The sequence below is a fragment of the Amborella trichopoda genome, chromosome 13, assembly GCF_054954075.1.
Source record: "Amborella trichopoda isolate Santa Cruz 75 chromosome 13, AtrichopodaSantaCruz75HAP2 v2.0, whole genome shotgun sequence".
Classification (NCBI taxonomy): domain Eukaryota; kingdom Viridiplantae; phylum Streptophyta; class Magnoliopsida; order Amborellales; family Amborellaceae; genus Amborella; species Amborella trichopoda.
In genome coordinates, this window is record NC_142348.1 from 5,177,624 (window position 1) to 5,192,138 (window position 14,515).

At 39.1% G+C, this 14,515-nt stretch overlaps 1 protein-coding gene and 1 pseudogene across 1 annotated transcript; both read right to left on the reverse strand.

Annotated features, from left to right (window-relative positions):
• Positions 1–483: 483 nt before the first annotated feature.
• Positions 484–2,534, reverse strand: LOC18428767 (mitogen-activated protein kinase kinase kinase 18). The gene has a single exon (XM_006838066.3). The coding sequence runs from the start codon at positions 1,776–1,778 to the stop codon at positions 633–635; it is 1,146 nt and encodes a 381-aa protein (XP_006838129.1). The 5' UTR covers positions 1,779–2,534; the 3' UTR covers positions 484–632.
• Positions 2,535–11,177: 8,643 nt separating this feature from the next.
• Positions 11,178–12,825, reverse strand: LOC148778957 (uncharacterized; annotated as a pseudogene).
• Between the last annotated feature and the right edge of the window lie 1,690 nt (positions 12,826–14,515).

The following is a 14,515-nucleotide window of genomic DNA, read 5'->3' on the forward strand; positions in this document are numbered from 1 at the left end:
GGCCGCATTTCTTGAATGCGGGCCCCGCATCCATTGCGTGATCTGGACCGATCATGAAGTTGAGTGATCAAGATGCACATAGTACATGGCATCCGGCACGCACCATTGCATAGTGTCATTATTATGAAAGAAGATAATTCTATGAGCTGACCGCCCTTTTCCATATTTGGAGTGCCTAGACCGACCTATATATATATATATGCTCATGCAATATATTGAACAAACAAACAAATCCGATTATTTAGCACACTCTCCTTCAATCCGGCCTACACTTTATAGACACATATAATAATTCCCTGTTCTTGAACTTATATGCTAGTTAGTGTATCAGATTAATAGTAACCTATTTTGTAGAAATAATTGAGGGGAAAAAAAAAAAAAAATCAACAATGGATTTTTCCATAGTGGTAGTTTTCCCAAATAAAGAAATGGACCCTCATTAATCAAAACTTCAATATAACTTAGCTTGTACACTAACTAATCTTTTGCACCAAATAATTCAATCCAATAAATGAATGAATAAATCAAATAATTAGACCTCATGTGTACGTATTTATTTACAATTTTTTTTCCGCCATTTACCGTGTCCTCGTTCCCTCGCTCTTCCCAAAGGGGGGTCAAAATTGTAATTCTCATCGAATCCACTGAGAAAGTGGATTCCATTGACTTTTAACTGTGATCCATTCTTCTTCGTCTCTTTCCCAATTGGGCTTTCCCTTTGCTGCTAACTTCCTCAATCTTTCTGATGCAAAAGCCTCACATCCACCTCTCTCTGAATCTCTTTCCTTCACAGAGCTAGAGAGAGAAAAAGAGGAAGAGGAAGAGAGGCTCCATAGCTCAAGAGCCAGGACACTCTTGGGCGAGTTAGAGAGAGAAACTCCACATTCCTCTTTGGGTGGAGGAGAGAGAGAGGTAGAAACCCCATCTTCAAAATCAAGAGAAACAGGGGAAGGAGGAGCGTGAAAGGAAGGAGGCACGCTAGAGAGAGAAACATCTCTGACAAACCCATGTCCCTGCAATTGCTCAGCATTCCATCTCTCTTCAGGGTTTAAGCACAAGCACTTAGACAGAAAGTCCTTAGCCTGGGTAGATAACCAGTCAGGTACACAAGGCCCATTCTTGGCTCGCCCGATTCGAGCCATGGCCTCAAATGGGCTCAAGCCATCGAGCCCACCTAGGCTTGAGCCGTAGAGCCAAGGTGCTAACCCAGTTGCCATTTCGATGATGAGACAACCAAAAGACCAGATATCTGATTCCTGGCCTTGTCTCTCTCCTCGAGCAACCTCAGGAGCCATGAACAGAGGGGTCCCAGCCATTTCGTGTCCATCTCGAGCCCACTTTGCGCACCCCAGGTCCCCTATTTTAGCCAAACCATTAGGACCCAACAAAATGTTCTCCCCCTTGATGTCACCATGCACGAGCCCCAGCGTGTGGAGGTGGTGCAGGCCCTTGAGCACGGTTCCCGCATATCGCCGAATGACAGGCTCAGTCATGGCTCGAGCCCTCACAAGGTGGGCTAGCGTGCCGTGAGCCATGTACTCCATGAAGAGGTTGAAGGTGGGCTCGTCGTTGCCGCCCAGGGTCGTGCAGGACCCAAGGTGCGCTACGATGCACGGGTGGCGAATGGAGGAGAGGATGGCGCTCTCGCGCTGGAGTCCGGCAGAGCGAGCTGCGCCCATCGATTTCACGGCAAAGAGGGCGTTTGACGGTTTGGATTTCGCCAAGTAGATTGTGGCGGAGGAGCCTCGGCCGATCGCCGGGCCCTTAACCCACTCCATTCTCTCTCTACTATGCTATTGTTGTTGAGATTCAGGGCTCTTAGCTTCTCTCTGTTTTGATAGCACTTGGGCTCAGGGCTCTTAGCTTCTCTCTGTTTTGATAGCACTTGGGCTCAGGGCTCTTAGCTTCTCTCTGTTTTGATAGCACTTGGGCTCAGGGCTCTTAGCTTCTCTCTGTTTTGATAGCACTTGGGCTCAGGGCTCTTAGCTTCTCTCTGTTTTGATAGCACTTGGGCTCAGGGCTCTTAGCTTCTCTCTGTTTTGAGAGTAGTTCAGCTCTAATTATATGTCGAGAGTTGTTGCCTTGCCCCTCTCTCTCTACCAAGCACTTTCTCTCTCTAGTGGTTGTATGTTCGTTAGAGAGAGAAAAGAGAGACGGGGGGTTATTTATGGTGTGAGTTAGTTGAGCACCGGCCTTGAGTGGCCCGTCTATGTGGACTGATGCTTTGGCGTTGGGCCTTTCTCTTATCCACGTGTCCTACAGAGAGAGTAGACAGGCCTTAGGGACGGCCGTTGCTGCATACAGGGGAAAGGATATACTTGCACGCTCCGGCACGCTCTTTCTCTCTCCTCACTTCCTCTCTCTAACTTTTATCCCTCTTTCTTGCTTTTTTTTTTTTTTTTTTTTGGCTGCTCAGCGAAGGATACTCTTTCTTTTCTCTCTCTCTTGTTTTGGGCTGCAACCTATACACTCGGGTCTGCCTGCTCTCACTTATTCGTTGCAGCATGACAAGCAAAATAATGATATTAAATTCAAGCTCCCCACTTGCCTCTCCATTCCAATTTGGATAGCATGGGCCAAACTCGGGCCGGGCCAGTCTCGGATCTGTCCCAACCATTGACTCCATAGGGCATGCAGGCCTGACTAAGGCTTCTATTTAGGGCCAAGACAGGCTGAACCAGGCTTGCATTGGCGGGCTCGGCCCTCGGGCTTTATTTTGTGGCTCAAGCCTTATCTTTTAAAAATTGGGCGGCGTGGCCCATTGCCAGCCTCAATTCCAAAGCTCAAGAATCTTTGGTTTTTTATTTTTTTTTCTGCCCAAAATGACAATTTTTGTCTTGGGCAAAGCCTCTGTGGCCTTGGACCAGTCCTTCGGTACAAGAATCTCATGTCTTTGCCTCTTTGGAGATATATGCTAAGTAGTCTCTAAATAGTAAATGACAACTAAAACTTAGGTGTGGTTTGTATATCAAACAATAAGGCGCATTTTCGAAAGATGCTTTGAGTCATCTCTGAAGACTTGAAAATCTTGATAATTGATGGTCCAAAAAATATATTACAAGATGAATTATTTTCGATACTTAAAAATCCATTTTTGCTCATGTCCATGCATATTGAGATTGAGATGATCGATTTGAAAATTTTTAAGCATTAAAACAACCTCCTTTAATGAATTTTTGAGGTGCGCCTTAATTTGATTCTTTAAGGCCTCACCGTTATACAATTTTTTTTCCTAAAATTTTGGGGTTAAGCTGCAAAACTTGGACGAGACTAGAATAGCCATTTTTGTCCTTTGGAATTACAATTTTAGCATCTCATAAATAAAATGAATTTTATAAATTTTAAAAATTATTTATACTTTCATTTAGAATTTAATTCTTTTTCGTATTTCTTCTAACGTTGGATGTTTCTTAGTATGCCAAAAACCGCATAAACTTTCAAATGACATGATTTAACGCGTGCTATCACGGTCTTAGGCTTTAAATAAAATAAAATAAACTATTTTAAGCTAAAAGGTATAGCCACAACTAAAAAAAAGAAAATCTAGCATATATGGAAATAGTTGAAAATAAATTATTAAACTAATGTGCTACAAGTTAAAACTGTTTTGGAGGCATGAGATCTATTTTCTTTTTAGATCTAATTTGGAAGTCACGACGATCAAGATTTTTCAACATCATAATCACATTTTCTTTTGGGTTTTTATTATACAAAGTCTGTAACCTGTTTTTTGGTTTATAGTCTCACCAAAGATATGGCTGATCGATTAAGATTTATATAATTAATTCTAATTAATTAGAAATTTTTTTTGATGATGATGAAGAATCCCAATTAAAACTGAAAATACAAAAATACAGACTTAAAGAGGGAGAGAGTTAGTTCATAGAAATTGGTTTAAGAGAGAGAGAGAGAGTTAGTTCATAGAATTTGGCTTGAGAGAGAGAGAGAGAGAGTTAGTTCATAGAATTTGGTTTGATGGAAAGAGGGAAGGGATGGTGCAACGGCTTCTCGAGTTGTTGCAAAGTCGGACGCCACCATTTGCCCAAAAACCCCCAACCCTAATTTGCTAAATTCGGTAAACGCCCTTTCTTCCGTCCACGAGACGCTAGCACATACCCTTTCGGTAAAAAGTCGAGAGATTGTGGGGTCCACGACACGCCGTCCGCATTTGACACGTGGAGTCACTCGCATATTTGGTGAGTGGAGTCCAACTCCAATGCCTTTTCTCCTCTCTCTCTCTCTCTCCTCGTTTCTCTCTCTACCTGTTTCTCTCTCTTCGTGTGCAAGTAACACGGGGAGCACGTTTTGGGGCTTCTTGTGGTTGACGTCGTAGGCTGCTCTTGCCTCGTCAACGTGGCGATCGACAGTGGTCATGTTTGGCCACTAGGTAGGTACAGAGTAAGCATGTCGTAAGTCGTTAGCGCAGGCAACAGCCGGGCCTGGGCGGGGACCGCCGGAACCTAGCCCATATGGGTGACAATGTATACGACCCGACGGGTACGCCCAACCTCATGTTCAAGTATGGGTCCAAATTTTGGATCCGAATACTATTTAGGTCCAGGTCTAGATCTTACTGGACTCGTTCCGTACTTAACCCCGTACCCATAATCATAAGATATATGATGGCAATCATGGGCCTTTAAAAATCCATTAGATGTTCATATTGTCACAATATTAACAACATTTAAAGTATTATTGGCAAAGATGGCAATCATGGGCCTTTAGAAGTCCATTATATATTCATATTGTCACAATATTAACAACATTTAAAATATTATTGGCAAAGAAGAAGAAGCTCATAATCATAGGGTATATGATATTAAAAAAAAAAGACAAAAAAACAAATACTATCGGTCATAAAGTGGCAATGAATGTGAACATACCCGGATCTGATAGATTTAGATATAAGTCCAAATTTTAACGAAAATACTATTTGGGTTTGGGTCCAGGTCCAGGTCCAGGTCTAGGTCCAGTCGGACTCGACCTGTTGCCACTCCTACTAGCCAGGCTCTATTCTTATGAGGGCAGCCTAGGCCTCGTCGGATCGCACTATGTTAAGTAAAATTCAAGAAAAAAAATGCAAAAAAAAAAATGAAAAATAAAGCTGGGCCGGGCCTATCTTGGCATGACCTAAGCCCGACTCTCAGGTCACATTTTGTGGCCCAGGCCCTTAACCCGGCGTTATTCCTCTAAGGGCCGACCTTGGCCTATCTTGCCCTTGACCTAAGCCCAACTCCTAAGCCCAACTCCCGGATCATGTTTTGTGGCATAGGCCTATAGTTTTTAGGGGCGGACCACCGGCCCATTGCCACCAATGCAAGTCGTACCATTTATCTCTCTCTTCGTCTCTCTTCCCCTCTCTCCCCTTGGCACAATCAGGTCATGCGTGCCTGTCTACTTGTGTCAGTTGCTCGTTTTGCTCGTTTTTTGAATAGTGACGTTTATAGTTCTAGTCTTGTACAAGTCTACCTCTGTCTCTCTCTTACAAGAAGGAGGTCGTACTCATCTATATCTTCCTCTCATTTAGTTTTAGTAGAACATTTTTTCGTTTCCAACTATTCCTAATCACTTGTTTTATATCACTATTTTTAAAACTAGGGGGATGGGGATGGGGATGGGGATGGCAATGGACCGGGACCTATGTCCTGGTGTGGGTTAAAAAATTGGATCTGGTGGGTCGGATATGAGTTTGAATCCAGATTAAAATCATATTTACTTTTTGAATCCTAATCTAAATCCCAATAAATCCGGACCCGATCCAACCCATTCTCAACCCTAACTATAAGCATGTCATTTCCTCTCGGTCTCTCTCTCATGTAAATTTTCCTTACCATAAGCATGTCATTGCCTCTCTCTCTATGCATATTTTCCTTACTACAAGCATGTCATTGCCTCTCTCTCTCTCTTTCTCTCTCTCTAGCTAGTTTGCCTTAACTTCTCAGAGACTCTTTGTAAGCTGACAAATAATAATTTCAACTTTATGCACAAGGTTATATGTTACTCAACTTAGGTGATAGCCGCCATTCCTTATAATGGATTACTACATGTGAAGCAATGGAAAAGTGTTCATTTTTTTATTCAATGAATTGAAGTAAAGGTTCAAAGCATCCCTCACTAAGGCTTCCAAACAAAACATCTAAGCTTGCCCCTTAAGCTTTCTCAAAAACACTAAGAACCAAGGGATATTTAGAAAGAATATCCCACAAGGAGTTATAATGACAAATCTTGTGAATTTAAGTTGGACAAAATTTGATTTGATTGATAATAACCTCAACTAAAATTAATTTTATTAATTTTCCAATTTTGGGAAACTAGGATGTTTTTTTTTTTATCGATACGCACTTACCATGAAGACATAAATTATATCTATTGCATTGTAAATTATTGTATAAGGAAGGCAGACGTTTTATTTCTTTTACTTTTAATTAAAAATGTATTTTCTTTTTAGTAATATTACCAATGCTATTTTATCCTTTTCATTTTCTTCTACCTCTTTGTTGATTTCTAAGTACAAAAAAAAAAATGAAGAGTAAAAGATAGGTGGTAGTATTTTAAAACCCGGTAATTTTTAATCTGAATCGTTTGTACCAATAGGAATCAGGCGGGACTGAACCAATTCTAAAATGGTACGGGTCCCTACCCGTTTCCACCCCAAAACCTCCCTTCTATTTTTTTTTTTTTTTTTCTATTTTTTTAAACATATCTAATGTTTTCTTTTAGGTCCCCTCTAAATCCCCACCCCATAAACCCATATTTAAGTTTTTATTTTATTTTATTTATTTATTGATATTTTCTCAATCATCGAACCTATCCAGAGCCAATCCAACACAGATTTGTCGATTAATGATCTACCCATTTAACAAAGTTTTTAAACATTAGGTGGCACTAATCCTCGGAGAACTGCAATTCGTTTCATTCTTGGTCTATGAAATTTGCCAATAAGAAAAAAAAAAAGACGCCTTCATGGGGATTAGCTCTTCAAGTATTTCATAAATGCATTAATCACCGTCCAGTTGATGGATGCCCATACCGTCTTCCAAGTGAAATCGCAGACCGGTGAGTCCCACATTCTCTCCATCACCATCTAACCGATTTATTGGAATGTAATGACCTCATATTCCATGTGCCATTGAGGCATGACATATTTTCGTTACCCTTTTCTGTTGTAGACTTGTAGTCATTGGGCAGGACTTAGGGGTGGAAATACCCTGACCTGACCCGGGACTCAATGGGTAGACCCGTGTCTCTATGGGTTCAAAAAGTGGACCCAATCACCCAATGGGTCGGGTTTGGGTCCAAATCATGGATCCGAAGGTTATTTGGGTCCGGGTCCAATTCCATGTAGACCAGACGCATATCCATACCCAACCGGGACAGTGTTGAAATTTCTTGGTCGGGGTCCAAGTTTCACATTATATTTCCAAGTCCGGATTAAGGTTTGGTGACTTCGGGTCCAGCTGGACCCAAACCCAACCCGACCCGACCCATTGCCACCCCAAGGGCAGGAGTCAAACTTTGAGAGCCTTCGGGTAAGATCATGGGTCACGTATTTTATGAATTGCCCAAGGAAACTTCTAAGATGCGTGTCATCCATAGTTTCCCTTAACACAAGAAAGAAGTGTTGTTATCTTTATTTACTCTTGCAGATACTCTATTTTGTCTAATTGGGTTCCTAGTCCTAGGTGTTTTTTAACAACCTGAACTTTAACCTTAGGCTAAAGACTTATCTGGCTTAACACTCATAGAAAACTGCCATGTACACCATATGATGCCCTAGAATCACTAAGATTGACACTTATAGACTTTAAATGCTATAAACACACCAAAAGTCATCCAAATTAACCTAGATCTATATCTAGGTTGTAGTGGATCTCATAAGCTTTTAAACGGTTTAAGAATTGCTCAATTCTGATGTATTATTTGAAAGAAGGGTAAAAACCAACGCCTTAAAAATGGAATCAGGACCCGAATCATTCGAATCATGATTCTGATTTGAAATGCTCAATCTGGACAATCCAGCAAAATGGCAGATTTCAAATCCACCCAGAGTTCCAACAAAAATAGTGAATTTCAAATTATTTTGAATCAAACAAATATAAATTTTTGAAATGCTCATTCTGGACAATCGAGCAAAATGGCAGATTTCAAATCCACCCAAAGTTCCAACAAAAACAATGAATTTCAAATTATTTTGAATCAAACAAATATAAATTTAAATCATTTTAAAGTTTAAACTAAAATTACATACACCCCTCTGAAAATACAACATTGCACATGAAACCCTTTGTTCATTTTGGTTTCAAGCAACCGGGTATTAATGAAGTAAACTTTCATGAATCCCCTTCAGCCCAATCTCTTCCCTTTCCCCATTTCTTTATCCCTGCGTATGTCGTGCACAATGCCTGAGCTCCATCAGTAAAAAAGAGCTCCAAGAATTAGAATTTCCGCCCCAAATTTGCCCATGAAAATGCCTAACTATCTTAGCCGACCTATCTCATTTCAAGACGAAATTTCAGTAAGTTTATTTGTTGCTGTGAACCTTGCAGATTGCTAGGCAATGGCTGGAGTTTTTATGGCAATTATCAATGCAGGAATTTCCACAGATCCAACCACATTGAGCTCGAACAAGAGCCATGGTGGTGGCCAGAATTTTGAGATTCCCGCAACCTAATCACCTGTTTTATTTGAAATTGTGTTTTATATGGTGAGATGGGTATTCTAACAAAATTGAGAATTCTGACGAGTGTTTTTTTATTTTTTTGTAATACAGTGCGCTACAGCGTTCCATCGATCAATTGATCGAATATTGACCCAGACTCTTCTCTTTCTTTTTCAGCTCTCCTTTTCTCCCGTCTCTTCTCTCGTTTATCTCCTTTCTGTACAAAATAGAATACCCCAACTCAAAAAACATTTCTCCCTCTTATGCTTTTAGTTTATTTTTAATTTTCATAGATATGTTTTGATTGAAATTTATTTTTTTTTTAAAATTGAAACATTAGTTTCTCAAAGGTTTTAAGCTAGATTAAGCGACTGCCACTTGTAAAATTTGTAAATAGGAAAGATATGTGAGAATTTGGTGTCTTTCTCTATTGATATTGAGCTATGTATAACAATATACAACTGGTATAATAACATACAACAATATCCCTTGATTAAGGTGATGATGAATAATAAATCTTTACAAAGTAGAAGGTTACAAATATGGCCAAGTGAATCTCTATCAACTAGAAAAGTAGATATGACCAAATCAATCTCTACAAATTATGAAAGTCCAATTAAATCTCTACAATTAAGAAAATGAGCTATACAATCCTCAATACTCTCCCTCAAGCTGGATTGTTGAGGAACCGATCTTGCAATAATCTTTTGAGAGTGAAACCGGGCTTGCAAAAATGCTTTCAATGAGGAAATATCATGGGCATCATTGCTAGTGACAATCACATCATCAACATAAACTAAAACAACTATAAAAGATTGACCGGCGTTGGATGTGAATAGAGAATAGTCCGCAATGGATAGTTGAATCCAGTGAGCTTGGGAAAATTTGTCAAACCAATTTTGAGATACCTGTTTAAGACCATATAGAGACTTTTGCACTCGGCAAACTAGATGCTCCCCCTTATGAGGATGACCCAATGGAACTTCCACGTATATTTCTTCATATAAATCCCCATGCAAAAATGCATTATTGACATCTAATTGATGCAATTTTCAGCCCTTTGCAGCCGCTATAGCTAAAAGACATCTCACAGTAACTAACTTTGCTACAGGAGTTGAATGTCTCATGATAGTCCAACCCTTCCATTTGGGTATAGTCCTTCGCGACAAGACGTGCTTTGTAGCGATCGAGTGTCGTCTGCTTTGTACTTAATCTTGTACATGCATTTACAACCAATGGGGTATTTCTCGGGGCAAGAATTGAACAATCCAAGTATTGTTGAGATCAAGAGCCTTAAGCTCAGTTTCCATAGCATCACGCCAGTGGGAGTGTTTGACAGCTTGTGCATAAGTCCGTGGTTCTTTATTAGAATAAAAGTTTATAAAAAAAAAACACGTTGAGTTGAAAAAAAGTTGGAATCCAAAATAAAATGAGAAATGGAATATAGTTTACCAAGAGAAACAGATGGAGGTTGTCAGAGTGAAGCCGAATTGGTGAGAGACGAGTGTGTGTGAGCTTGGGAAGTTCACAAGTAATAAATAAGACGAGTGGAATACCGACTAACACGTTCCGAACGACACACGGGGGTAAGAACGGGAATGGACGGAGCAAGTATCATGGTTTCAGCTGGCAGGGATGGAACTAGGGTAGGTGATTCATGAGTAGGTGGCACCTCAATATTAGGAATAGGTATGTTTAAAGATGGAATTTCAAGTCTCATTGCCCACAACATGCATGGGAAGAACCGTGAGAATTGTCTCATGTTCCATATTTTTGTCTTGAAAATGGAACACATATTGACTAGTGAAAATGGTCTCTTTTTGCAATTCAAAGGCACGGTAGCCTTTCTGTCCATGAGAATATCCAACAAAAATACATTGTTTAGACTTAGGATCAAATTTGTGTTTATGAATATCACTATTATGAGCATAACAGAGGCATCTAAAAACACGTAAATGTTCATAAGATGACTTACTTTTAAACAATACTTCATGCGGAGCTTTGCTAGACAATATGGGTGTGAGAATTTTATTTATCAAGTATGTTGCAGTTAAAATACATTCACTCCAAAATTTAATAAGAAGATGGCCCTGAAAGCGTAAAGCACGTACCGCTTCAAGTAAGTGACAGTGTTTGCACTCAACAATGCCATTCTGTTGGGGTGTATGTATGCATGTTCATTAGTGGAGGATCCGATGTTCCTAAAAAAGGGTTTACCTAGTGTCAGACAAGAACTCAGCTCCATTATTGGTTCGAATCTGTTGAACATGACAATTGAACTGGGCTTGTACTATTACAAAAAAAAACTTTAGAAAATGGTAAGTATCAAATTTGAACATCATCAATTAAACCCATGTGTATTGTGAACAGTCATCTACAATAGTCAAGAAATAATTTGCTCCTGAGTGGAATGGAGTAGAGTATCTACCTCATATATCACAATGGATTTAGTTAAAGGTTTTTAGATTTATTCAAGCTAGAAGAAAAAAGAATTTTAGTTTGTTTAGCCAAAGTACATACTTCACAAAAAGAAATAGAACATGGAGATAATTTAAATTTGAAAAATGCAAACTAGACATTTGGTGCCGAGAAGGATGCCCTGGCCTCTTATGTCATAACTCAGTAGAATGACTTTGAATGGTAGGCATTGCAGTGAGATTATTAGGGACACCAGAAACGAAGTGATATAAACTGTCTTGCACCTCACCGGCTCCAATCAACTTTCTCGTGCTCAGGCCCTGAAAGACATAAAAGGTAGGGAAATTTATAGCAATACAGTTCATGGAACTAGTTAATTTGCTTACTGAGAGAAGATTGTAATTGAAATTTGGAACATAAAAAACATTATCTCGGCTAATAGTTGGACTCAAGTTGGATTCGCCTAGATGAGTAATGGAAGTAGTGCTACCCTTAGGCATGCAAACAGGTAAACCATTATGATTTGGAACACAAGTTGATAGACTAGAAGTGAAACAAGTAAAGTGGTTAGATGCTCTGGAATCAATGATCCATGAGTCATCATTGTTTTTGGGAATGAATAAAAGACTTCCATATCTGCAGCATTTGCAACAATAGGTTGGGTTTCAACTATGGACATCAACTGTTGATATTGAATCGAGGTTAAGGAAGGAAAGTTCATCTTAGATTAACCTGGGACAGTTGCACTATTGTTGACGAACTCTACACCCGAACTAGTGTTGATGTTCTACTGGCCATGGTTAGCTGATTGCATGGTTGAGTTGTGAGCATGTGGCTGACCCTTGGCCTTGTGATGACCAGCAGGATATCCCACTAACTGGTAACACTTTTGTTTGATATGACATTTGCGACCACAAATGTTCACAAAATGGACGTGGCTTCTTTCCACCATAGCGCCCTCTCTTATCCAAATTTGAATGAGCTACAAGAGCAACTACTTCTCCTTGCAAGGTTTGACAAATTTGCAACCCCTTTTGTTGTTCTTTTTGCAAGACTAAGGAGCAAACTTTACTGATATTGGAAAGAGGGTCCACAGCCCAAATTTGACTACGAACGGTCCCAAAAGAGTCACTCAGTCCCATTAAGAAATGGTACACTCGTTTGAGTTGCTGTTGGGTCTACATCTCCTTAAACGATCAACATGTGCATGTAAGAATTTTTGTGTACGAGGCTCGTTCGTCCCAGATGGCCTTCATAGAAGTAAAGTAAGAGGCTATTGAGGATTTCCCTTGTTGGATAGTAGAGAGCTTCCTCTTGAAATTATAGATCTTTAGACCATTTCCTTGAAAAAACCTATCATCGAGATCTATCCAAATTTCATATGCGGTATCCGCATATGCAACACTATCTACAAGGTCTTTGAAGATTACGTTGAGTAACCACGAAACCACAATGTGGTTGCATCTCTCCCAAGTCTTGACAGCAGTAAGTGGTTCGGATGGTTTGGAAAATGAACCATCTACAAATCACAATTTATTTTTTGCTCCTAGGGCGACGATCATGACTCTTCTCCACGTGTTATAGTTGTCTCCAAAAAGAGTTTTAGAGACAAGTACGGCTCCGGAATTGTCAGAGTGACGGAGATAATAAGGAGAAGGGAAGTCGGAGACAGAAGGCTTGCTACTTTCAAGTGAAAAATGAGACTCGTTACGTGATTGCGAGTTTCCATCATTTCCATTCTGTGTCATGGCTTGAAGGTGAAGAAGAGAGATGACAAGTAGGTTCGCTATGGACTTACTACTCTGATACCATGTAAAATTCATAAATGGGAAAGAGATGTGAAGATTTGGTGTCTTTCTCTATTGATATTGAGCTATATATAACAATATACATATAACATATGATATAAGAATATACAGCAATATCCATTGATTGAGGGGATGATGAATAATAAATCTCTACAAACTAAAAAGTTACAAATATGCCAAAATGAATATCTACTTACTAAAAAAGTAGATATGACCAAATCAATCTCTACAAAGTAGGAAAATCCAAGTAAATCTTTACAATTAGGAAAGTGAGCTATCCAATCCTCAGTACCAATAGCGATTCTAGGAATGAGATTGTAAAATCTCTGATATGAGTCATAATTTGACCATACTCCATTTTTTATATTTTCAAATTCTGAAATATATGTTTAGTTTGCACTTAGATTAAAGAGGTTAATTTGTAAAATTTCCCTTTTGAGATTCGATTATAAACAACCCTTCGTTTTTTTCATGGAACTCTTCCAATGGTATGAGGCCTTGCTATATGATGTCTGAAAATTGAATCATGTCGAGACTCATACCATTCTGGAACTAGTTCCCATCTGTTTCAATAATCCGAATTGGAAATTAGTGGATTTTAAACAAACAATGACAAACCAATAATTGCACGTGAAAAGTACTTTTGAGAGAGAGAGAAAGAGACTTGTTCTATTATTGCATAAGCAAAATATTTGACATCAATTGAATTTATGTGAAAAATGAGAAAGATTTAGTGCTCCATGGGAGCATTATGCGCTCCATCTGCAAAATCCTAACTGGGAATATTGTTGGGATCCTAAATTTTGGGGTTGTAACTAACTACACCTAATGACCAACCTCAACAAAAAAAGTAAAGGATAAAAAAAAAATACAAACTCTAAAAATGAGTGAAATAAACCACAACTATCCAATTTTTGGATGATTAGATCTAGGTGTTTAGAAACTTAAGTTTTTTTTCGTTTTTTTTTACTATCTGCTGATTCTAAAGTGAATCCAAAATACATTTTTTCTGGCACGAGGTGCTCCATGAGCACGCCTTGAATCTCGGGCTCCATGCGACCATATTGTGCCTTTTATTTGGTCAATCACGCAAGGATTTTGTGGACCCCAAAAGCTCTCAAAACTTTCTTATTTCACACAAAATCAATTTATTTTTAAGAGTTGTTTACAGCCAAATGCGAGAGAGTTTTTGATGGATAATTTTTTTTATCTATCAAATTACCATATGAAGAAAAGAAGCCTGATATTGGCATATCATTTTCTTCTTCAAATTTTTGGCAGTGCCAACTAATTTTTTGCACCAAAAACAATATTAAACTCCTGCAACTAGATCTAAAATAAAATAAAAAGAATCAAAAGGGAGAAAAATAAACAACTTACCTACCCGGGCTAGTTGGCCCCGGGATACCCAAAACCCAGAGTTTGGGTTAGTTTCATATGTTTCTTAGGCTCAAGGCTATTTGGGGTGTTGGGTAAGCTTAAAGTTTAGATTTTAGGTTTGAAAAGCCAACTAGAGTCTACTAATTGTTGTGGTACCTAAGGTTTAGGAACTTTAGAAAAGTTGCCAATTTCAAAATTAGGTGTCTACTAGAATTAAAAAGACTCTCTAAAGTCTAAGGCAATTCGAAAC